The sequence below is a fragment of the Drosophila kikkawai genome, chromosome 2L, assembly GCF_030179895.1.
Source record: "Drosophila kikkawai strain 14028-0561.14 chromosome 2L, DkikHiC1v2, whole genome shotgun sequence".
Classification (NCBI taxonomy): Eukaryota; Metazoa; Arthropoda; class Insecta; order Diptera; family Drosophilidae; genus Drosophila; species Drosophila kikkawai.
The window spans coordinates 2,818,580-2,843,727 of NC_091728.1; the positions used below are offsets into that span (position 1 = coordinate 2,818,580).

At 34.7% G+C, this 25,148-nt stretch overlaps 3 protein-coding genes across 4 annotated transcripts; 2 read left to right on the forward strand and 1 right to left on the reverse strand.

Moving 5' to 3' along the window:
• The first annotated feature begins 209 nt into the window (after positions 1-209).
• Positions 210-2,805, forward strand: LOC108079564 (Polypeptide N-Acetylgalactosaminyltransferase 4). The gene is made up of 4 exons (XM_017173905.3): positions 210-737; positions 796-1,138; positions 1,207-1,635; positions 1,711-2,805. The coding sequence occupies exons 1-4, from the start codon at positions 241-243 to the stop codon at positions 2,368-2,370; spliced, it is 1,929 nt and encodes a 642-aa protein (XP_017029394.1). The 5' UTR covers positions 210-240; the 3' UTR covers positions 2,371-2,805.
• Positions 2,806-7,276: 4,471 nt separating this feature from the next.
• Thor (eukaryotic translation initiation factor 4E binding protein thor) lies at positions 7,277-8,910 on the forward strand. The gene is made up of 2 exons (XM_017174093.3): positions 7,277-7,631; positions 8,396-8,910. The coding sequence occupies exons 1-2, from the start codon at positions 7,487-7,489 to the stop codon at positions 8,602-8,604; spliced, it is 354 nt and encodes a 117-aa protein (XP_017029582.1). The 5' UTR covers positions 7,277-7,486; the 3' UTR covers positions 8,605-8,910.
• A 2,171-nt stretch (positions 8,911-11,081) lies between these two features.
• Positions 11,082-24,897, reverse strand: LOC108079571 (calphotin). Of its 2 annotated transcripts, XM_017173915.2 has the most exons (3): positions 24,786-24,897; positions 24,654-24,726; positions 11,082-12,294 (listed from the first exon to the last, which is right to left on the reverse strand). In XM_017173915.2, the coding sequence occupies exon 3, from the start codon at positions 12,292-12,294 to the stop codon at positions 11,296-11,298; it is 999 nt and encodes a 332-aa protein (XP_017029404.1). In that variant the 5' UTR covers positions 24,654-24,726; positions 24,786-24,897; the 3' UTR covers positions 11,082-11,295. The 2 variants fall into 2 exon arrangements, with proteins under 2 accessions (XP_017029404.1, XP_017029403.1); XM_017173914.2 differs by having other exon boundaries at positions 24,654-24,897.
• Positions 24,898-25,148: the final 251 nt, after the last annotated feature.

Here is a 25,148-nt window from a genome sequence, read left to right on the forward strand (position 1 = left end):
CTTACACATCCCTTAGACGGCGGCAACTACTTACTCCCCCACTTGATTGATAGTGGAGAACGGTGTTGCCTCCAGTACCTTACCTTATCTCCTACTATTTCCCCCACTCTACCCTCTTAGATCAATTACCTTAATGGCCTATGATTTTTGCCAGGTGTCTCCATCTACCAGCTCCGTGGCTGCCCTGCCATGCCAGCAGTCAACGCTTTGGACTTCCGCCGGCTAGACGTCTTCAGGATCATGGCCATGAAAAAGAGATATGTGAAGCGCCTGGTCCGCAAGGTGATCCTCTGGCTAGTGGTCATTGCCCTGGTGGCTCTGGTCACCACTTTGATAGTGGAGAAGCGCATGAAACCAACTGAAAAATCCGGAGAAGAAAACCTTGATCCAAATGGAGATCCCATTACACCCATTTTTCGTGCGGCCCATATTCAACCCACCAGGAAGGCGCCACGTCCCCCCTACCAGGATCGCAACTCCTTTGTAAATCCCCCCAAGGAGGTGAAGCAGGGTTTTAGGCTGCCGGAACCAAAGGGTGAGCGAAAGGATTGGCATGACTACGCGGCCATGGAGGCAGACAAGCAACGGAGAGGCCTGGGAGAGCACGGAGCTGCTGCTCATGTGGGTGCCGATGAGAAGGAGCTGGAGGATCAGCTGTACAAGAAGAATGGCTTCAATGGTCTTTTGTCGGATAGAATTTCGGTTAATCGATCTGTGCCGGATGTGCGATTGGAAGAGTGAGTTTGGTAGAAAATATCTAAAGATCTTTTTATATTTTTTAAACATATTTTCCAGTTGCAAGACCCGCAAATACCTGGCCAAGTTGCCCAATGTCAGTGTCATCTTTATTTTCTTCAATGAACACTTCAACACCTTGCTGAGATCCATTTACAGTGTGGTTAATCGCACTCCCCCTGAGTTACTACGTCAAATAATTCTCGTGGATGATGGCAGTGACTGGGAGGTTCTGAAACAACCCCTGGATGACTATGTGGCCAGGCACTTTCCCCATTTAGTGGATATAGTAAGGAATCCGGAGAGAAAGGGTTTAATTGGGGCCAGGTTAGCCGGAGCCAAGGTGGCCTTAGGGGAGGTCATGGTGTTCTTTGATTCCCACATTGAATGTAACTATAATTGGGTAAGCTTTACAATATATTTTAACTTAATTTACTTTAATTATATATTCCTAAACATAAACCCCCTCAGTTACCTCCCCTCCTGGAACCCATTGCCATCAACCCCAAGATCTCCACCTGCCCCATTGTGGATGTCATTATGCACACCGACTTCTCCTATGGCGGTGGCTATCAGGAGGGTTCCCGTGGTGGCTTCGATTGGAAGTTCTTGTACAAACAGCTGCCTGTTTTGCCCGAGGATTCGGTGGACAAGTCCCTACCCTATCGCAGTCCCGTGATGATGGGCGGTCTGTTTGCCATAAGAACGGATTTCTTTTGGGATCTGGGTGGCTATGATGATCAGTTGGATATTTGGGGCGGTGAGCAGTACGAGTTGAGCTTCAAAATTTGGATGTGTGGCGGCATGCTGCTGGATGTGCCCTGCTCCAGGGTGGCTCACATCTTCAGAGGACCCATGGAGCCCAGACCCAGTCCAAGGAAGCACAATTTTGTGGCCAAGGTGGGGAGATATCAAATATTTATAAAAATTATTATTTAAATATTTATACAATACATAAAATCTCCCCCTTTTTAGAACCACAAACGCGTGGCCGAAGTCTGGATGGATGAGTACAAGCAATATATTTATGACCGCCAACCGGATACCTATAATAACCTGGATCCTGGTGATCTCTCCCGTCAGCTGGCCATTCGTGAGCGACTCCAGTGCAAGTCCTTCCACTGGTACATGACGGAAGTGGCACCCGATTTCCTGGCCAAGTTCCCGGCCATTGAACCGCCCAGCTATGCCTCCGGCGCCCTTCAGAATGTCTTCTATTCCCATTACTGCCTGGACACCATGGGCAAGGCTTCCAATGAGGTCGTTGGTCTGTTTACTTGCGCGGAGAATCGCACTCATCCCCAGGCCACTCAGTTTTGGACTCTCTCCGCTTACCGTGAGCTGCGCCAGCACTCGGATTCCATATGCCTGGACGTGCAGGCATCTCCGCCAAATGCCACTGTCTGGATGTGGTCCTGCCATAATATGGGTGGCAATCAGTTTTGGTTCTACGACAGGGAGAACCAGTGGGTGGTCCAGGGCCAAAAGAGCAATCGCTGCATGGAGGGATTTGTGGAGGATGGAAAGCAACAGGTGCTGGTGAATGAGTGTCAGAAGGGTAATGATCGGCAGAGATGGATTTTTGGAACTGTGAATGACACTTTGTTGGATAAGTTCTTTGAGGGAGTACAGTAGGTGAAAATATATGGAAATTTAATAGAAAATAATGTAAAAATCATTAGTAATGCCTCTGCAATGGGTTTCTAAATTGAAATGTATAAAAAAGGCTTTAAAATGTGGAAGAATATTTTTTAAGTATTGAAATCAATGTAAAAGGAGTTCAGAAGTTTAAAAGGATTTTTATTGCTTTAAATTCCATGTTTTTAAAAGATACAAAGAATTTGTATGTTAAATTTTGGTCACCAAAAAAACTTAAAATTTTTTAATGTAGGCTAAATTATTGTCTCTTAAAATCAACACTTAAAAACAATTACTTTTTCCCAAAAACTAAAATTAAAAACACCTTTGCCTCTCTTTAAAGAAACCTATAATTAATACTCCTTGCTCTCTTTCTTTCTCTAAGATATTTGGAAATATTGTTTTTAGTTTTAACAATAAAAAAATCGTTTAAATTTATATAGAAAATCTTTCATTTGGGGACTAGTCATTTTTTTCAGAATAAAATCCCATTTATAAACATATCACCACCTTTCGATCTGACAAGTTCGTGGACCTGCCTGCGTCACGGAGCCTAGTTCATTGATCGACGCGAAGGTTTCTCAAAAAATAAAATAAAAAAGTTCACTAAATAAATTTCATTTTTCCATTAATTCTTTCCACATGCATTATTGATATAAAGCCAGCGGAAAGTGAAAGATCTGGATGTCCCAAGAGAGATTGCTATCGGTAGGAGGCTTCAATCTGATTGTAAGACAACATTTTTTGTATTTTATTTGTGTTTTTAAGTTATCATGATTTTATCAAGAATTTTATTTATTAAAATTATGTTTTCTAAAAATAAATAATACTTCAAATAATTAATAAAATAAAATTAAAATTAACAAAAGTAATTTTTTTCTTTGTTAAAAATATGGGAAACTGTGAAGTTTTTAGCTTAACAATAATTAAACCTAGCTTTTAATTTATATAAAAATATATGATTATAAAACTTATAATATTATATTATACAGAAATATATTTTTATATAAATATATCATAGTTTATAGATTTCATGAATATATATAGTTTCATATAACAATATATTTTTATTTTAATATAATTTTATATAATTATATTTTCATAAAGTAAATATTATACATAGAGCATTCAAAATTCTTTAAAAATTTGTATGATTTTTCCCGATTAAACAAACATTTTTTGTCTGTCGCAAAAAACCTTATCAAAAGGCTGTTGAACTTTCCAAAACAGAAACGGAGAAGGAATATAGAGACGGAGGTGAAGAGGTAGCAGCAGATCCCGGGCTAGACTGGAGCATTGCAACCCCCTTAAGTTCCCAGAAGTCCCACAATCCCCAAAAAAAGACAACAATTTTTAAGGCTGATGTAATTCAAGATGAAAATTGCACGAGATTCACTTTCGAGAGGACGAAGATCGAAGATCCCTGAATGACTGAGCGTCAAGCAGTCTCGATTTGGTTTGGGGTCTATATCCTTATCTATGCACCTGCTAATTTATTACAGGCCACTTGTTGTTGTTTTGATTAATACCCTCGTGTTTTGTGTTTTCCTTTTCGGTGTATTTTTCATATTTTGTGCATAAACAAAGTCACATGAATGATTTTATTTGATTTTTTTTGGCCAACGCAGCGTCGACGACCAACGGCGGCACTCTTCTCGTTTGAATTCACAGAAAATGTGGGTCATCGACGTCAACGAAGATGGGCGGATGTGTGATTCGGTTTATTTTGTATTTAAATAATACCTTTTTAAGGGGTATATGAGTTAGAAAAAGAGTTAGGGGATTTTTTTAAAGAAATCGAAGGGGAACTCTTAAGCTCTTTTTCCTTTCAAATGTTTTCTTTTTTTTTTAATTTATTTTATTTATTCTAACAATATTATACAATTAATTTAAATATATTTATAGGCAGACAACTTAACTATAATAAATGTCAAGTAATTCCTTATATAATATTTTGTTTACTATTTCTTGCATTCCTTTCTTAGAACTATTTACAGCTGAAATAATTTGTTTACCAACTCAAGTGTCAAAAAGACTTAAGAAAACAAGAATAATTACTAGGACTTTAATGCATACTCTTTCTTTTAGTTAAAATATAAATTATAAAAAAGTTTTTTTGAAATAAAGGAATTATATTATTTAGAAATAAACAAAGAAAATATCTTTTCCTTGCTAAATATATCTCTAAGATACTTTTAAAACCACCTGTATCTAACATATTAGAGCATCCCTACCGTCATCTACTCCCCATTGTTTGATGACATTTTCATTTTCTCTTACCTTTTTCTCAGTATTCATTTCACTCAGTCTGAAAAAATAAAAACAAGTTGCCATTCGACCCACAGCAGCTCATTCACAAAACTATCTCAGACTCGTTTAGAAATAGATCCCACCCGAAAAAAATAAAATATATAAAATCTATTCAACCAAAACACGTAGCACGTAAGCGGATGGTGCAATTTCATCAGCAAATTTCAATTTCACCCGGCGAAAAACAGATTTCAGACGAATTTTATTGTCTTTACCGGTGTCTCCTCCCCCCTTTGCCTCTGGCGGAACGGAAAGAACACCCCTCGGCGCTTAGAGAGTCGGCTAAGAATTTCTCAAGACGCATTTTCACTTTAGCTGCAACGCAATAGGAAAATTATTTACACAAAGGGAAAAATTAGGTAGAGATTGGGGTGATATATCTTAGGATTTTTAATTAATTTATGAAGATTAGAAATTTATTAAAATAAAATAAAATGATATAATGATTTATAATTAATTTATGAAACTTTAAAAATTTATAAAAATAAAATAAAATGTTATAATAGTAAATAGTTTTAATTTGCGCTTAAAAGTATGCAATGATATATACTATTTTTATATCAGAATCTACAGAAACCATAGAATTTTCTTAATAACTTGTTTTCATAACTTGTTTGTTCATAAAAAATAAAATCTAATTCTTCTTAATTTCTTATCAATATTTCTCTCTCTGTGTTTACACTATGCTCTCACTCTGCCTCTCTGCGCAGGTATCAATGGCAAGGGAAATCCGAGCCGGTTCTTTGAGGGTTGATAACAGCTAATGGCCTGTGTCTCCGTCTCAGTTTCTCTCTCTCTCTCTCTCTGGAGAAATAAATCTCCCGCATAGGCCGGTAAACGCACGTAGGGCTGGTTTTATGCTGTGGACTACGTGCTGGATGACACGGCATAATTCCGCCGGTCTCTCGGTGTTTTTGTTCTGGGGATTCTACTTAGGCTCCCCTGTTTACAATTTTTGGGGGTCAGTTGGCACTTACCCTACCTAGATATGGGCTGCCCAACTCCCACCCCCCACATTAAGCGTAATTGATGTATGTGGGTCAGGCTTTTCCATAAATATTTTCCTCTGATACCAAATACATATATCCTTCAAGGTCCAAGCAAAAGTTTCCCCTGTTGAGATAATAAATTTTAGCACGCTTAGTGGTTAACCTTGTGCAGAATTCTATAGGTGGGCGGTCGCCCAGATCTTTATAGATCAACACACACGTGGCGGCTTTACATTAACCCCGGCGATCCATTGGTTCCCTTTCGTATGGCCCGTGGCCAAAAAAATAGCGAATTACGCCGAATTGGCGCCGACGTAAGCAAAAAGTTCCTTTTGGCGCTACTTACATGCGTCCAACGATTAAAAATCGTCAACATCGCCCCCGCATGGCGTGAAGCGCTCGTGCCGCTGCTTGGGAGTACCCTGTACTTGGGTGGGTACGTTTGCAACTCAGAGAACTTGGGAACTAAGAGGGGTAGAGATTTGAATTTTGGTATGTGACCTGGTTTATGAACCTTCTTTTGTTAAGTAGTTGTTTCAAAGGTTTATATAAGTTATTAAAGCTTTAAATAGTTATTCAAATGTTAAGACAAACTATATTGTAAGGTGAAAAACATGTTAAAAGCATCCTACATTCTTTTCTGTTAAATTGTCACAATTTTAATATATATTTCTAACGAAAAGAATAAATTGCCTTATATATTATATATTACACCTCTTGGAACTAAGAAAATATCAGTTATATAACTTCAAAATTTGGTATGTAAAGAATTAGGATTGTTTTATTGTGATTAATAAAATAAAGGCCAATTATAACGTAACATTACTTTAATTATTAATATTTAAAAATCCTAAAATTCCATTTACTGGGTATTCTTCTAGCCCAAAAACCTTCCTAAAATATCGTATGTTTTATTGCTATGCTGGCCGAGTGCCAGCATGCTCACGGAATACGCTTGGAACCTACGTCAAAAGTTTGCCGGCAACGTGTCTTTATGCTAATTAATTGTATTTCATGAAAACGAGTGCAAAATAATAGCCCCTGTGACACACGAGAGATAGGAGCTGGGAGAGTACTTCCCGAAATTCCGCGGAAGAATGTTTTAGCACTAAAAAGTTAGAGAGAGCCGAGACCTTTTAGAGACGTGGTGATAACAGCACACTTCACCTGAGTCATTCGCATAATTTAAGTACGAATTCGATTTCCCCCTCTGGCCAGATCGATAATAGAAATTCTTGTTAAGAAATTATTCCTGCCGCTGGCTAACTTGTTTACCAATAATATTGCCATGCATTAAACAATAACAAATGGCTAAAGATAAACAAGAGCTCAAGGCGAGAAGCCCCTCAAGAAGGCTCTCCCTCTGCCTCTCTTTTGCTAGAAATGTCTCTAAAGGTGTGCAGCAGACTAAAACAAAAACAAATTAAAAACAAGAACAAAAAATATATATAAATATTAAAATACAAAAACAAACCGCGCCGGTTTGTCACAAACTACGCAGAAAATACTCGCCGATAAAAACAAAAAACAAAACATCAGGCGATGAGAGAGAGAGCTGAGAGAACCCAGAGAGCCGGAGGTATAAATAGCGGTTGCTTTCCGAGTTCAGCCAGCAATCGCTTAGCGAACAGCCAACAGCCAGGAGCAGCTAGTAGCCATCAGTACTCATCAGTGCCCCACAAAGCTGATAAAAACCCACTCAAAACAACGCAATTTGTGTAAACAATAAAACTCTTGTGGAGGCATATCTTACAAGCTTACAAAAGCAGCGGAAAGTTTTCAAACAAAAGGCATAAAATCAATCAATTAAAAAGATGTCTGCATCGCCCACTGCCCGTCAGGCCATCACCCAGGCCCTGCCCATGATGACCAGGAAGATTGTCATCTCGGATCCCATCCAGATGCCCGAGGTGTACTCCTCGACGCCTGGAGGAACCCTGTACTCCACCACACCTGGAGGTAAGTCAAAGAAAAATATTCTAACAAATCAAAACGAATCAAGTTAAATCAGCCAAAAATATTAAATAAAATTTAAAGTTATTTTTGAGTCAATTAAAATTAGTTTCAAGTTCTTAAAACATTCATAATAAATGTATTACAAGCTCTAGCTCTTAGAAACCTTTTCACTTTTCTTTTTTAAACGATTTAAATATAACTTAAATATCAAGTTCATGCTCTAAAATTAAAACTCAGGGCTTGTACTATTTTAAAACCATTTTAAAATACATTTTGCAATTACCTTTGCTTAGTATTTTAAGGCTATTTAAAGAACAAATTTAATTACAATTTATTTCAATGAACTTAAACAACTACTTAAATTCTCTCTAAATTTCTAAACATTTTAATTTAAATTTTAATTTGCCTTTCAAATTCTTTTCTGAATGAAACTTTTTTCCCTTATAATTTTACCCACAAACAAAGCTTTTGTTTAAAATTCTTAAATTTATTTATAAATCCTAACTCACCTTAATTTTTTGTTTGGTTGTTGGCTGATGAAACTTGGACATCCGACTGAATCAGTCAGCGGAATAAATGATAACCGAAATAATCAGACAGACTCACAGCAGGCGGGACACATGTGCTCCCCTTGGAGTTCATGACTCACAATGATTACCCAGCTGTTTGCCTTATCTTTGGGAATTCTAAATAGATATTCCTTAGCTGATGCAACCGCAGACACTAGACACCTTGACTAACCCCTATCTTTTCCTATTTTTTTCCAGGCACCAAGCTAATCTATGAGCGCGCCTTCATGAAGAATCTCCGTGGTTCGCCCTTGAGCCAAACGCCGCCCTCGAATGTGCCCAGCTGCCTGATGAGGGGCACCCCCAGGACACCTTTCAGGAAGTGTGTTCCCGTGCCCACGGAGCTGGTCAAGAAGACCACGTCTTTGAAGATCGAGGACCAAGAGCAGTTCCAGCTGGAGCTGTAGTCTGGCGGCCATCAAGAGCTTTAAATTCCAAGCAAGCAGCAACTGCCAAATCATACTTAGTTCTTAGTAGTTAAACCCTAAAAAACCCGATCTTATAAGCTTAGAAACCTTTTAAATTAATTTAAATATTAGTTGTCCAAGTTCTTAATTTATTAAGTTCTTAAGTTCTTAGGTTTTAAAGTTCTCAAGTCCTTAGTTCTTCCAATTGTTTCTTGTTCTTTCGGTCATATTGACTCAGTAAACTTGTAAAACTTTAGTGAATAAGTAACAAAAAAGCAATAAAAAAATCTAAATATTTAAAAATTACATTTTGAATTGAATTTTAATTTATTTGCCGGCTTATCAAGGTCATAATTTTCTTTATATAAAATCTAGATTAATGTTTGAAGCAGCCTATAGATTGCCAAACATGTGCGAATTGCTTGCTTTATCAGCAAAAATGAACCTTGGGGAGGCCATGCGTCTGATAGAACACTTTCCCACTTCACCTTGAGTCAGTTTAAATTTATATATTTTCGTCAGTTTGTTGAACTTTGTATCGAAGAAATTATTAACGTTTAGAGAGAGGCATAGAGGCATAGAGGGAGTGAGAATTATAGACAGCTGGAAATACCGGCCGGCTTTTTTAGTTAGCTAAGTAGTCACTGGCCCCAGCAGCGCGTGTCCCAGTTACCGAAAAAATAAATATAAAAAAAATATATACAAAGCAAACAAAAGATCAACACACACAAGGGTGTGTGTGGTATAATGTATCTACAAAAAAAAACCGGCAAACAAGACCAAAAACAACAAGAAATAGATCTTCAAAAACTGCGCAGTTAGGAAACGACTTTGGCTTTGCCTTTGCCTTTGCCCCCTAGCCTCCCTTTTTTTTCGAGTATAAAATACATATATATATGTATATATGTATATATATATATACCAAGCACATGTTCTGATAGAGTCTATCCCGGAGAGCACGAATCTATAGCCCAGATGACTATCCCTTCCCAGAGCACGTTTCTAGCGTCTCCCTCCATCTGGATTATTGCGCATGAATAATACTTTTGTAATTACTTAATATTTGAATAATTGTTTAGTCTGAGTTTTAGCAACGCAGTGCAAAAATTCGATTAGCCCATAGATAGAGGAGCAAATAAGTAGTTGTTAGTTTCTACGCATGCAAATTCTGTGCTATCAGTCAATGTTTATTCGCTTATAAATAAATGGCAAACAATTTTAATTTAATGGGTAAACTTTAGTGTTGTCGGAGTCTAGACAGAACAAATAGTTGTTGATGTGTTGTGTACATTTTTAAATTAATTTGCTGGGGAGTTATGCATTTACAAATGAATCAATAAAGTTAATAACTTATGATATGGTTTTTGTTTGTTATCTTGGTTGATTTTTGGTTTTAAATATTATCAATTAAACATATGATAATTTCTAATAATTATTAGGTTTATGGTTAATACAAAATATTTATACTTTTAAGTTTAAAAAAAGTTTTAACTTTTTTATTGGATTAAGTATTTTTTTATATATTAAGCACGATTGTTTTTACGTATCAATATATCAATAAATTTGTATAAATTTTGGAACGTATAAAATTACCTTCCTTATTTTATGTTCCTTATTTTCAATGTTTAGTTTTTATGTTAATAATATGAAAAATAAAAAATATTTATATTTGAAAAATGCTTACTTTATATGAAAAATATTTAAATTTACATTTTTCAAATTGTTTATATTTTTAGAGACACAAATTATGAAGAAATTAGTTATTTTATTTTATATTTTTTACTTTCATGGATTAAGCTCTTTCTTTTTGATAATAATAAAAGATTCTTATCTTATATATCGCGACTATTTAAAATGTGGCGCTGTTTTCTAGTATTATTTCAAAGATTCGTAATTTTGTAGACTGTAATTCACAAAATATTGCCTACTTTTAGGCACAATTATAAAGACAGTACCGTTGAAGGCCGTTTATATAGCCTTTTCTTTATGGAGCCACTCATCTACAGTTTTAAATATTTAAAAAAAATTTTAAATTAAAATTATAAGGTATGTAGTTTTAAGGAAATATAAGAGCAAATTTATTTTTTAATTTTTCAAGTGTTACTTTACCTTTTTAAAAATATTTATACATTTTTTTTATATTTATTTATCCATTATGTTTCCTCAATAAATGGAATAATTAGAAAATAATTGTAAATAAAATTAATAAAATCAGAGAATATTTAAAAATAAAAATAAATTAAGCAATTTATTTAAGTTTTACTTCACCTTTTCTTTTATATTTATACATTACCACTTTCCAATCGTTTTCCCAATAAATAAGAAATATATAAAATACTTGTAAATAAAATAAAATACTTTAAGCATCAAAAAACATGGAATTTGTATTCCCCACCCCTTCAATTATTTGTTCTCTTTATTCCAAACCACATCTAACTATTACTTAAATCAATTTCCCTTTGTTTTTAACCATATTCATAAGTTTATTTGATCAAGTTTCGTTGTTTCGCATAGGACAAATGTACAAGAATCTCTAAATATCGAAAGCAATCTTACAATCTAAGACAAAAGAAGGCGTGTGTTTAATTACAAATATTTACAATATTTATTTATATTTCTTTATAGATAGATGAGCGAATGAGTGAGAGAGTGTAGAGTGTGGATAGGATAGGTCGATCGATAGCCTCTCTACTACTTGAACCTCAGCAGGTTATCCGCTCCGCCCAGAGGACCATGACCAAAGTGCAGGGCATCCGAGGTGGACTCTGAACGAGTGCGAGCATCCAAAACGGAGGCCACCCGCTGTTGACCACTGATGTAGCCCAGAGAACCCGAGCCCAGGTACACATTGCCATTGGCCAAACGCACAAAGCCCAATCCTCCTGACCCCAAGGCTATGGCATCTCCGCCTTGCGATGATCCTCCCTGAGATCTCGGCTGAATGGCCAGCTGCTGTTGCTCCAACAATAAAGCGTTTGCTCGGGAATCTAACTGAATGCCATTGGCCGCCGGAGCACCCACATGGGCTCCAAAACGATCAAAGAAGCTGGAACCCGACAGGAATGGAGCCGGAGTCTCGTCTATGTCGTTGTCTATGATCTCAATGACGGCGTATTGCTTCAGCTGCCTGCCATTGGACACATAGGACTCTCCGGGAGAGATCAGTGCCTGCTTGCCAAAGGGTATTCTTAGGTTTCCACCCGCCGCCAGAGGAGCAGGTCCAGTGGGTGGCACCACAATGGGTGTGGACAACGTAGGCACTGGCGAAGAGATCCTTAAAGGTTGAGGTGGTCCATAAACGGGTTTCAGAGTCGGCGTTCCATGGAAGCTAATCGAGGAGATGGGAGCAACCACCGCTGGTGGTATATATGTGGACACCACTGGTGCTGATGTGGGTGGCAAATAGCGACTGACAAAACTGGCAGCGGGTGCAGTGGGACGACTTCTGGGCAAGGGTACCCTGGCGGTGGGCAAAGGCGGCAGAGCTGGTATTGGTGGCAGTGGATGGATCGTGGGCAAGGCACTAAACTGGTGGCCAGTGTAAATGGAGCCTGGTCCCGAAGGAGCTGAGGGAGCTGAAGGAGCTGTGGGTCTCGTGGGTCGCTGGTAATGATAGCCCACATCGGCAGCAGCCAGGGAGAGGAGCGTCAAGGAGAGCAGTCCTAGAATACTCAGTCGGTGGTAAGGCATCTGTAAAAATTTAAAAGGAGAAGGTTTTATTTACGGCTAATAAATATTATTATTTATTAAGTAATATTTACTTAATAGCTTTACTTAACACTGGAAAACTTCAATTAAGTTGGGCAATTAAAAGAGGAAGTATTGGGTATGTCCCGCTTGGCACACACTCGTGTTTCTGCTGTTTTGTTGTGACATCATATAACCGCTCAATCAATTAGATAAATGTTTAATGAGCTCAGCCCCAGACAGTAAACATAATTGTTTAAAAATCACTAGCGTTGAGTGAGCAGTTAGTGTGGGTTATGGGGATTGGATACTCTATGAATTAAGACTTTGATTTGTAAAGTAATTTAAACTTAAAGAAAATATACTATTTTATAAAAATTAAAAGAAAATAATATAAATATTTATTATCTATATGCAATCTCTTCTTCCCGTAAAATCCTCTAAAAAACACTATTTTGTAAATTTTTTAAAAATATTTCCCCATAATTTTCTTACTTCTTTAAAATACCTAAAAAAGAGTACCTAAACTTCCCCCTATTTCTTGTTAAAAAACCTCTCTAAAAACATTAGTCTTTAAACGATTTAATTGATTTAATTTCGCAGTGCGCCAAGCTAACAGTAGTAACTGGTTATTTATTTGTTTTTTTTTTTTTTTTTGTTGCCCGCTGGAAGATCGCTGTTGAATCATTGGATCGAGTTAGCCGGCGGATCGGATCGATTCGAACTGAGCTACTGTAATTGGCGTGGATATTTCATGCAGAGATCGTTGCCCAAGGTGTCGCGTCGATCATAATGGGAGGAGGCGGTGGCCAAAAAGAGAGCCAGCCACAAGCTAATTAGCAAATCGGAAGGCAAACATTGTGTCTATCCTCCGTTCACTCCAGTCTTCAGGTGTAATCGCTGGCCAATTAAATCAAATCGCAGCACTTAATTGGATATTTATATTCATTCCTCCCATTAACACTTCCCACACACCACCACCAGGAGCCGTCCTTTGTGTGCGGGCATTATCAATCTTTCTCGTTGGTTTTAAACAAAAGGAAAAAAGTCTAACGAAAAATAGCCAGGCGGGCGGACACTTAATGATATTTATCAATTGGCCAAGTTGCCAGTGCCCAGCTCTAGCTCAAAGTACACTGAGGAAAATGTATTTGAGGGTCAAGAAAATAAGGGAAATATTTTAAATAAAGAAATAAATATAAAATAAACATTTAAAATGTAACATATTTTAACCCTTTAAATTCCTAACAAAATATACAACTGTGTTTTATTTTTATTAATATTTTTTTCTCTTTAACAAAACCAACAAAAACAATCAGCCACTGCAACTGGCAGCAGGTTCAAACTCAGGGGCCATGGCTGCTACTAAGGAAAAGGGGGGCCTAAAAAATAGCACCAATTCAGGGGGGGGAGCTGAGGCATAGAGAGGGGGCGAGGTGGGCGTGGGAAGTGTGCAGTAAAGTGGCGTGTGGTCATTGTTGTTGCCTTCAGATTCAGTTTAGTTTAGCTTTTGTTGTTGTTATTGGTGGTGCTGCGTGGGCGTTGCTTGGGTGTCAGTGGCGGGTTCAGATCATGCATCGAGTTGTCGCCGGCTCACTTGCCGTTGTTTACATAAAAGGCGTTTAATTAAGTCATTAAACAAGTTGCGATAATAAAGCATGTATTTATGTAAGTGGTGTCACTCCAAAAATGGGGGTGGTGAAGGCGATTTTTTTGTTTAAAGATTTTGTGGAAAATGGTCTGAATGTTTTTAGGGATTTAGATTTATAAGAGGGAAAAGTTTGTATTGTATTTTAAATAAAAAAGGGAAAAAGCTTAAGAACAAAAAATTTAATGTATTATAAAATTATAATATTATAATATATATTAAAGTACTTTTTTTATAATTTCTTCAATCTTAGATTAATAAATTCGTTTTTTGACAAAGTAAAAAATATTTTTATATTTTTCTAAATAAAGTTATTATACCCTTGCAGGGTATTATAATTTCAGTCAGAAGTTTGCAACGCAGTGAAGGAGACGTTTCCGACCCTATAAAGTATATATATTCTTGATCAGCATCAACAGGGGAATCATTCTAGATACGTCAGGAAGAAATCGATTTTTTGGCCATTTTTGCAAAATTTTATAAGGGGTTAAAATTTTTGATTTTGATAAAAAATTGAATTTTCAAAATTTTTAAATAAGGTATGCAGATTTATTAACTGTAGAAAATCTTGCACAGAACAGTTTTCCGATTTAAAATTAATGCTCTTTTGGCCGAGTTATGATATTTTTAATTTTAAAAAAATCAAGAAGTTTTTTAATTCAAAAAATCCGATTTTATAATACAAAATAATATTTTTCTAAGTCAAGGAATCATTTCCGACCCCATAAACCATATATATTCTTGATCAGCATTAACATGCGAATCTTTCTAGACATGTCCGGAAGAAATCGATTTTTTGGCCATTTTTGCGAAATTTGATAAGGGGTTATTACATCATTAAAATTAGCAAAAATGACCAACAATTTTGATTTCTTAAAATTTTAAATTTGGTATGCAGTTTTTTTAAATTAATGAAAACTAACACAAAACTGCTTTCCGAATCGAAATTAATGCATTTTTGGCTTAGTTATGATATATTTTAATTGTTACCTGCAAGGGTATACAAACTTTGGCTGGCCAAAGTTAGCTTTCTTTCTTGTTTCAAATAAAATAAATTTATTTATGCCTTTTCAGGTTAATATATATACCTTTCGTTCCTCTTAACTCATTAACTAATTTCTCATCTCACATTTTCTTCATTTCCCCTTGAATTTTCATTCATAACCTCCTCTTCCTGGTTCCTAGAAGCAAGTTCGTTGCCCAAGTCTTTCGTTTTGTGCTGCATAAATCTCATGGCACGCACAAATACCCCCCTCGGCTAACCTCCTTCTCCTCCATAGCTTCAACTCAAATAGATTTGTAATAAATTATGCGCTATATGCACTATAATAAATCAATAAACTATAGCCATACGCAACTTTTTGCTGGTCATCGATTTTGGCCGTCTTTTTTTTCTATCTTTTTTTGCGTTTGCTCTACTTTTGTTGTTGTTGCTTTTTTTGCATACTACAAAAACGCATTTTTTGCCAGAGCTAACAGCGTGTGCCAAATGCAGGAAGGGGTATGGGGTTTTTTTTATGGAAAACAGGAAAATATTTAAAGGCAGAAAAAGAGGGGGGGTTTTTTTTTGGAGGTGACAGTTCAGTTCAGTGAAGGGGAAGGGGTTGAGAAAATGTTAAGTGTTTTTGGTTTGAATTTTATAAACAAAGAAAAAGGTTTAAGGAAAAAAATTGAAAAAATAAGTATATAAGGGATACAAAATAATAAAAAATATTTTAGTTCTGGAAAAAATATAATTTCAAGGTGCAAATTTAAAAATATAAAATTTTAAAATGAAAAAGAAATAAATTATCTTAAAATTTAATTAAATAAATATTCCAATTAAATATAAAGAAATTCCTTTTTTTCTATATTCGCAAAATCCTTTCCCCCTTTTTAGCCCCACCTCTGGCCACTTGAAAGTCACTTGGCCAGCGGGCCAGACGTCAATGTTGCGTGTTGCTGGCCACTTCGGGCTCAATGAATGAATTGCATTGATTGAACGACTCACGCACCTCGCTTTTGGGCCTGGCTATTTCGGCCATTTCGCTCTATAAATTTTATGTTTGGCTTTTCCAGACGCCAGACGACGGGAAAAGCCAAGAGGGGGTATAGAAGGCGGTGGGTGGCAGGCGGTTACTTTAAAACTGTGTCAATGCGGCTCTGGGACTCGCTTTGATTTGTTTGATAACTTTTGCGTGGCACTTTTCGGATGATATTGCATCACAGCCTTGTATATTTTCTATGTCTTTTTATTTTGGCAACGGAAATTAGATTTTTTTTCTTAAGCCAAAAACTCTTAATTAAAATCCTTTGCCATAAAGCGCAATCAGTGCGTTGCATATTAAGTTTCTGCCAGGATGTCACGTTGCAGCCAAGAGTTGTGCAACTTTATGTGGTTTTTATTATCATTTTGTTTCTTTTTAATTTTTGTAATTTTTTGGGATATTTTCGGATTAGCTAGAGGGGCGTTTTGTTTGGTTTTTAAACTGGTTTAATAACAAACTGGTATCAATTGGCATCGGCTACTTAGAGATCTCTCTCAGCAACAGCAGGGCCAGGAATGTGAGGTGGTTAACAGATAGCGAGTATAAATCACTCAGCTGTACATCCTCCTCCTACCGGCAAATAGTCATGAAGCCGGAGAGTGGGCATTTTTCATGACAAATGTTGCGTATGCGACACGTTGACCGACTCAGGCAAACGCAATGTGAAAGGAATCGTGTGGGGAGTTCCCAGACGTTGGAAATGCTCTTATTAAAATAATTTTAGAAGGAAGTTTAGATGGAAATAATTAACCAAATTTGGGAAAAAATCATGAGAACATCTTGAAAATGAATAAATAAAATAAATAAATAATTTAAAATGCAAATATAAATTATATAATTAGAAATTTTAGTTAATAAAAGAGTTCTTAAACATTTAAAACTATTATTTATTTATTTAGAAATAAGTTTACTTTTATTTCAATATTATTTGTAACCGAATATAGTTTATATATATTTATATAGACAAAATTCCTTTTTAAAAAATATATTTTTAAGTTTTTAGGGGAACCTCTTATATTTAAAAATGAATAAGAATGCAATTTAACAATTAAAAAATCTATTTGAATATTTTTGCCAATTTTAAGTTATTAAAATTTAACTACAAAATAAATAAAATATACAAAGTTCTGCAAGCCTTCAAAATAAATAAAAAAATATATTTAAAATTAAATACAAAATATTTTAAAATTCCAAGGCCTTACACAAATATATTTTTAATTTTTTAAAATTTATTAAGCAATTCACCATCATTTTAAATATAATTAAAAAAATAACCCCTTAAAAACCCCCACAAAATATACAAATTTCTTGCTAATATCTTTGATCATCTTATTTCCCACGAAAAAATAAAACCAAATCCCCTTTTATGACTAAACCCTAGTCATCCCAGTCGCTCTTAAAAATCTCCTTGCCATAAAATCGCCTAAGGGTACTCAGCATTTAAAAAAAAGAGTTATCAAATCGAACGACAAGTTTTTAATTACCAGCACTGAGCACTTTCAAATGCGTAAACTAGTTGTCAGACCGACACACACAGTCCAGACCATTGCCAGATTTCAATTAAAAAAAAACAAATCTGAGAAACTCCAGACATCGAATCGGCAATGGAAAAACGCAGCTTGCAGCTAAACTCTTTCAGAGATCTCACGGCAGTCTTGGCCCGATTAGGGTGTGTCGCCGAGTATCTCCCTCTGATGAGGCGGCTGTTAGTGGCTTGGACACACTCGGATTTTGTGGCCCAAGGGGAGATCTCAGATCGAGGATCGGACACGGACGGAGGACAGACAAAATTTGCGTAAGTTGCCGGCGCGTAACGCGACCGCTGCCTTTCCAAATGGCTTTCAATCGGGCCACGCAATCTTGACCAGGCCCGAGAGCTGTAGAGCTAGACTGCGGCTACGAGACTCCTTGTTGGCCAGAACACGGAGAGAAATGTTTACCTTAAAATTTAAAATATTTATGAATTTTTGAAATAATTTTTAATATTTTAAAATGATTTATGTTTATATATATTGTTTATTTTTGTAAAATTTAAGGACTTTATTTCTTGAAATTTATTTTGACTTTTTAAAATAATTCTATCAAAATATACATATAAAGTTTTTTTTATTCCTTATTTTCAACTTTAAATTCTTTATTCCTTTTTTGATTTTTATAAATTTTTTTTCAGTGTTTTAAACACAAGCCAGGCTCTCAGAAAATTGATTGACTCGAGGCGTTTCTCGACGCATTTTCCTCTTTGCTTTTTTCATTTTTTTCAGCTGTTTTTCACGCCAAATGTGGAACGCACTTAAAACGCCGCTAATTGATGTCGTTGGCAGGCAGCAGCGCTGTTGCAGGTTGCTAGTTGCTAGTTGGCTAGTTGCAACATCTATCTGGGATCTTGAATCAAAACTGCGCCTATCCGAGTGGCTGCAAGTCGTTCTGACCCATGCTAATTATTCTAATCACTCAGGGTTATTGGCTTTTCTACGATTTTATTCAGCAATTAAAGTGGGTGTTCAAGCTGATAAATGCAAGTAATTAAAGCAAAAATATTCTTTTTTTTTTAATTTAAAATTTTTGAGCTTGTTTTTCAATTTTTAAAAGCGATTAAGTGTCTATGGTTAATTCTAAAAGGATTTTTTTAATAAGAACATATATGAAAGAAATTTAAAGAATTTAGCAACTTATGTTTTCTTTTCAATTAATTAAGCAATGCAGAATATTGTTTATTTTTTTGTAATATAATCTAGGTATATTTAATTTAATTTATTTATATAAATCAATGCAGCTCTGTAGACCAGTTAGAAAGTCTATTAATCATTGAGTTAAGTGAAAACAATTGACTGCTTTAATTGCTTATTGAAGTAAGTGGATTAGACATAGTAGAAAAAATATAGAAAAAAACAGGCTTAAATTAGAAACTAAATACTATTAAAAAATCAATTTATATAATTTTATGCACATATTTAACTATAAAAAATATTTGTATTATTAATTATAACTTTTAATGAACAGAAACTTAAGTTACAAACAAAAATCTTTAGTAATTTAAGTTAAAGATATTGACTTAGAAAATTATCTAAAATAATTTTATATATGTTTTAATTATAAAAAATATTTTTTTTTAAATTAATAATACATTTTTTCAAACAGAAACTGATATTACATTTTAAAAATCTATTAAAAATAAAGCAATTTCAGTAACATTTATTTTTTAGATATCTTAATAAAATTTTAAAATTTAATATTCACTTAACAACTCACAAATTAAATAATTCCCAGCTATATATGTAACATTATGCAATTTTCCTCTACATTTTTTTCCTACAGCCTCCATTCCAAGGCAAACTTCAAAAAGCATTATTCTTTTACTTGCATTAAAAACAACATACAAAATTCTAATCAAAAGCTACGCCTTAGTGCAGCCGGACCACGCCCACATGTGCGTTAAACATTAAACCAAATGCTGAAAGCAAAACGCAATTTGTGTGTAGCGGAACAAGCCCCTCCGAAGAAGAGGAGGTTGAGGAGAGGTGAGGTATAAAACATTGCCTAATAATTTGCATCAAATGACAGCCGACGACTTGACCTGGATACCGAGAGTAAAAAAAATCAGTTTGGACAAGGAGTAACATGTGTATGCTAAGCAATATATACATACTATATATAAATGCCAATAAAAATGTTTCAATAAGTTAAGACAGGTGCCAAAAGACCAAGTCTATGCAAATGCAACAGCAGCTTGAGCACAGGAGAAACAACAATGAAGATCCGGCGATTAAAACAAGCTTAAAACAGTGAGTTGAAACTATTAATGAGGATGGTTTTGAGATATCAAAAGACAAGAAGGCAGATTCAGCAACTCGTTTTCGAATCAAGTTCGTTGCCTCAGTCATTCGTTTGTGTTTGGCATTTTGACAAAGCAATTAAAGCCGAACTGACATTCATCAGCAGCGAAAGGTTCCTAACTAATTGTCAAGTTCCAAAAGCCAAAAGTGTCAACTAACAAATGCTATTAAAAAAGTAAACAAAAACTATAAGGAAACTAAACAAAAACTCTACAAAAACTATATAAAACACATCGAATTAAGGGGCGTGCTGACCTCCAACAACACATTCTAACGCCCCGCTGACATATCACGAAATGCAAATTGAATTTCGGTTCAAACAAACTCAGATTTGCATAGCACTCGCCGAAAACCAAGTTAAGTAATCCCAGGAAAAAAAAAATAAGAGTTTTCTATCGCAATCGAAAAAAGGGGCATATGCGTGACTTTGGCCAACGTAACTCCTCAACCCAACTTGAACCCGTAGCTGCCTCAATCAATACCTGGCCAATTTGACCAAACAATAATCCATGCAACGCCTCGGGCGTCAGAGAGCAGAGTTCGTAATCGAGTTTGTTTTTCCTTAGAAATTATTATTTGGAATCTTCAATTGGAATTGTGGCAGTAAACCTTTTTGCAAACTTCATTAATCAATCTATAAGTGGTTGGGAAATGTAAAGACTTTGGTTTGGTAATAAGTTTGCCTTGCCTTTTGGCTTGTTTTTAATAATTGCTCAAGGGTTTTAATAGTAATTAAAATCTGAGGTTTAGTTATTTAGAAAAAGGATAGGAGACTTTAGTGTTACATTAAATAATTTGGAAGATAAAATATAAAATTGTGATCTTCTAAAACTCTCTAAAATATAACATTTCAAGGAAAATATATTTTAAAATATTCTAGAGACTCTAGGTCTAGTTTTAATTAAATGTAATAACTTCTTTAAGACAAATATTATAAAAAAAATTAATAATTAATAAAACAACTTCATCAAGACCTTTTACCAGGTTTAGTTAATATTAAAAATACTTTAATTTAAATGTCTTATAGCCAGAATTCTACTTTTTCCTAACTAAACCATTGTATCAGCTCTAAAAATATTTTTAATATTTATTTACATTTTTTTAAACATAAATCTAAACCAATAACTTTCCCTTTAATGACTTTACATCTTCAATTAACAAACTTTACATTATTCAATCAACATGTTAATTAACCAGAGGTCAGTAGTTGTAGGAAACCCTTTCGACAGCTTGTAGATTTTTCTCAAAAAAACAATCTCACCCGCTGGGCTCAATCAATTTCGAGATCAAGCACTGAGTGGCTGCCCCTTCTTCAAGTTTCAATTTGATTTTTCCGATTTCCAGACACAGATATTAAATACCCAGCTAGCTTTTTGTAAATACTTTCAATTAATTCGTGTTGCCCTTGTTATTGTTTGTTTTTCATTTCGATTTCGATATTTCACAACAATTGTTTGTTTATTTCTTTAAGTCTTGTAATTGAACTTTGAACTCAAACAGTGTTTGCCTTGGTTAATTTGTAAATTGAACATTTAGCCAAAGAAAGAATTGCATAAGCCCCGAGTCTAAGTCCCGGCCCTTAATGAGAAGAGGGCTTGGACCAAGTCTTGGGATACCGCCTCCGCTGAGAGTGTAATTAATGCGAGTTTTTTGCCGGGGGGGGGGGGGGAAACTCAATTAGTAATTGTCTGTCTCAGGGCCTGTCCCCGTGTTGCTGTCGCTGTTTTTCCAGACTCTGACTTCAGGCTTTGACTTTGGATGGTGTCTGGTAAGGCTGTCCGGGCGAAATGTCACGCATTTATGGGTGCAGCTGTGGCAGACTTGTGGCTTGTGCCTCGCCCATGGGTTCTTTTTGGGTTCTTTAATTTACGATTGGTAAAGTCAACCTGTTTCAGTAGTTCCCTCTGACTTAATTATGACACATTGCCTCCAAGGAAATCGAAATTGAATGCATATAAAAAACGTCCATTCAAAATGTCAATTAACTTTGCTTCATTAATTAGCCTTGTTCGATGGCTTTGTGTGCTAATTGTGTTAATTCAAATGACCCAAAGATGTGCCAAAGCCAAAAAGTATAGTACATCATATAAATTAACAAATTTTTGAGGAGGTAAAGGGGGGTTTTTGTATAATCTGAATATTATAAAATTAAGAAATTAAATAAGTAAAAATAGGAGAAGTTTGGTTTGCTCTACAGGTTTATTATAAATTTAAGAAATTTTAAAGTATGGAAAACATTGTAAAATGTTTTTGTTTATATCATTAATATTATATTATTAATATTATAAAATTTTTAAAAATAATAAATAAAATTTGGAAACGTTTTGTTGTCTCTGAAGGTTTATTATAAATTAGTAAAAATTATGTTTTTCATTATTTTTATTTAGAAAATTTGAAAAAATTAGAAACAATTAAAACGACCCTTAAACTTTTTTGTTTTATAATAATATTCTATATTTTATATTTTTAAATATTTTATTTTATATAAATTGCCAGCTTAGCTCGGTTTAATTTAATTATTTATTTAAAATTAAAACTTAATACTCCGAAGAAATAAAATACAGTAATTTTTCAAAGAAATTACCAGCTTAGCTCTGTATAATTTTATTATTTATTAACAATTTATAACAACTTTCCAAAGAAATAAAATACAATTTTATATTTTTAAAGTCTTTGACATCTCTGTCGTTTTTATTTTATTTTTTTTTTCTTAAGAATGAATTAGCCAGAGCTTGGCTAATTTTATTATTTATTTACAACTAAATTTTAAATTTCTTAAAAAAAAAAATAAACAATTAATGATCCTCCATTCAACACCTCTAAAAGCTGTAATAAATTTGCAAGCTTAAATTGGTTGTGGCCAATCTACTTAAAGTTAAACCAATTAAAGCCTTCACCACTATTAAAATTATATGGCTAAGAAGCTACCAATATACAAGCCTTGATTTGGGGCGATAATATGGCCCTGACCTTGAAGTCAACTCTAAAAGCCAGAATTATAACATTTCGAATTTAATCGAGAGCTGTCTTCTTTTTCAGCTCAATTTCCATTTCCTTTCGCTAGTTTTGGTTCGGGTTTCTAGTTTTCTGTTTCAAGATGCAATTAAAAGTCGTGGGAATGAAATTTGCATATGCAAATCAGATGATGGAATACAGTTTGAGATTTGCGGAGATTTTTTTGCGATTTGTTAGCGATTTTTTTTCCCCCAATTTGCTTTGGTTTTTTGCCAATGACATTGGTTGAGTGTGTAACAAATTTGCCAAGCTTGTCACTTGGGAAAGGCGGAAGCTCTGATAGGTGCGGTTTTTATGGCTACTAAAAAATACAAACAAGAGAAATGAGAGGGAGATGATGCTGCCCTAAATTTCAGGAGGAAATTTTGCATTGAATCCATCAAAAGACTTAGGCAACGAACTAGCTTTCAGAGCAAATAAACTTCGAAGCATTGTATTTAAATTTAAAATTTAAATTTATTCCGTGTTGGGGGACCCCTTTTCCTACCAGCAGCAGCTGCATTGCCAATGGCTCTATTTCTGTCTCCATTTTTGATACCAAGTCTGCAGGCTGACATTTTCAATTTCAATTCGTAATTCGAATGAACTTTATCGATCCAACGGTCGTCGTTCGGTGTTCATTCAATTAAAATTAATATGCAAATTAGTCTGTCTGCCACTGTGTGACGTCTGTCAGGCTGATTAAAATAGCAATTGCAATTCCCCCCATCAATTGCAATTTCAATTTTAATCTGAATTAATCCTCAAGACAAAGTCTGTTTTAGTATTGCAATTTCAATTTTAATCTGAATTAATCCTCAAGACAAAGTCTGTTTTAGTATCGCAATTTTATTCCTTTTACCCTGAACTCTTTGTTCTTCATTATTATTATTTAACACAATTTGCATTCATTAGTTTTAGCATATTTCCGCAAACAAAAAACTAGGCAAACTGGTATCAATATTAATAAACTTTGGGTTATGTGTAGAACCTCTTCAAAAAAAAAAAAGAAATCTACTATTTAAAGTTTATGCAATCTGTGACATTTGGCCTTAAGGAATGTAGAAACATAAGCAAAAGTCACTCATAAATAAAAATATTTCAAGTTTCTGATTGCATTTCTTAAGAATTTCTTAACGAATTCATGAGATAAGGAGAGAGAATTCTTAATTTGCTTAAAATGGCATAAATATTAATCAAATTTAAGGCAAAGCCAAAGTGTTTTTATTTAACAAAAGTGTGTGTGCTCTTTATATGGCCAAGTTTATGTTCTTTTTTTGAGGCTTGGCTTATAGAATGTTTTTTTTTGTCAGCCAAAGTTAGTAGTAAATAAAATGTGGGATCATAAATTAAATATATAAAATCAGAACAATGGTAAAAAAAAAAATTAAGAAATATTTTAATAGGGTTTTATGAAGGATTTTCTTAGGAATTTTCTAAAGAAATTAATATTTTAATGTAAAGAAACTATAAACTTCTACTAATCTCATGATTCTTATGTAAAAATAAATTGTGAAATTAATTTAAATTAATTTTTAAATTAAACTTTTTGAAAGTTTTCATATTTTTTGTATTAAAAAATATTTTTAAGGAATTTTTAAAGCTTCTTAAGCTTCTTAATCTTTGGCTTTTATATCTCTATATATTTTTTATAATTTTAAATCACTTTCAAACTCAACTCCAAAAATCTTAATTTAATTTTTGACTTTTGACTTACACAAAATTCTTAAACAAAAACACAACATAAGCATTGGCACATGAAAATAACTAAATAATTCATTAAGCCAGTTATTTATTTGATGTTTTCTCTCGTGTGAAAGTGAATTTATAATCTGATAGTAAAAAAAAACTGGATCTTACCTTCACTTTTGTTTAGAACTCTCAATTAATTTTTCTGGTATCCAAAAAGTGTTTATATTCCAAATATTTAGAGCTGCGAATTAGATCTAAGAAAAAGGCTTAAAAATCACACACAAAACTAAGAGCTCGCACCAAGGATATATATATCGCATAAAGGATATATAGGATGTAGGAGGAATCCTTTTTTTTTTGCACTTTGCCGCCGCACGAATTTTTTAGAGGCGTTTCGCGACGCTTTCGGTCTGAAGGCGTTTGCTCCACTGAACCACTTTTTATGCAACGCCAAGTTGAAGTAGTAGCTAAGCTAAGCTTCGGCCGACTCCGACGGCGACTTCGAATGATCCGAGTCCGAGCTTGAGTCTGGGTTTGACTTCGAAAAGCCGAGCGCTTGAAGAGCCTCAGACGAAGCTGCCTAAGACACGACATCAGGCTTCTCTTTGGAGTCTCCGCTAGGCTCTTGGGAGATAAGACTTTCGAAGATGATATGAAAATGTG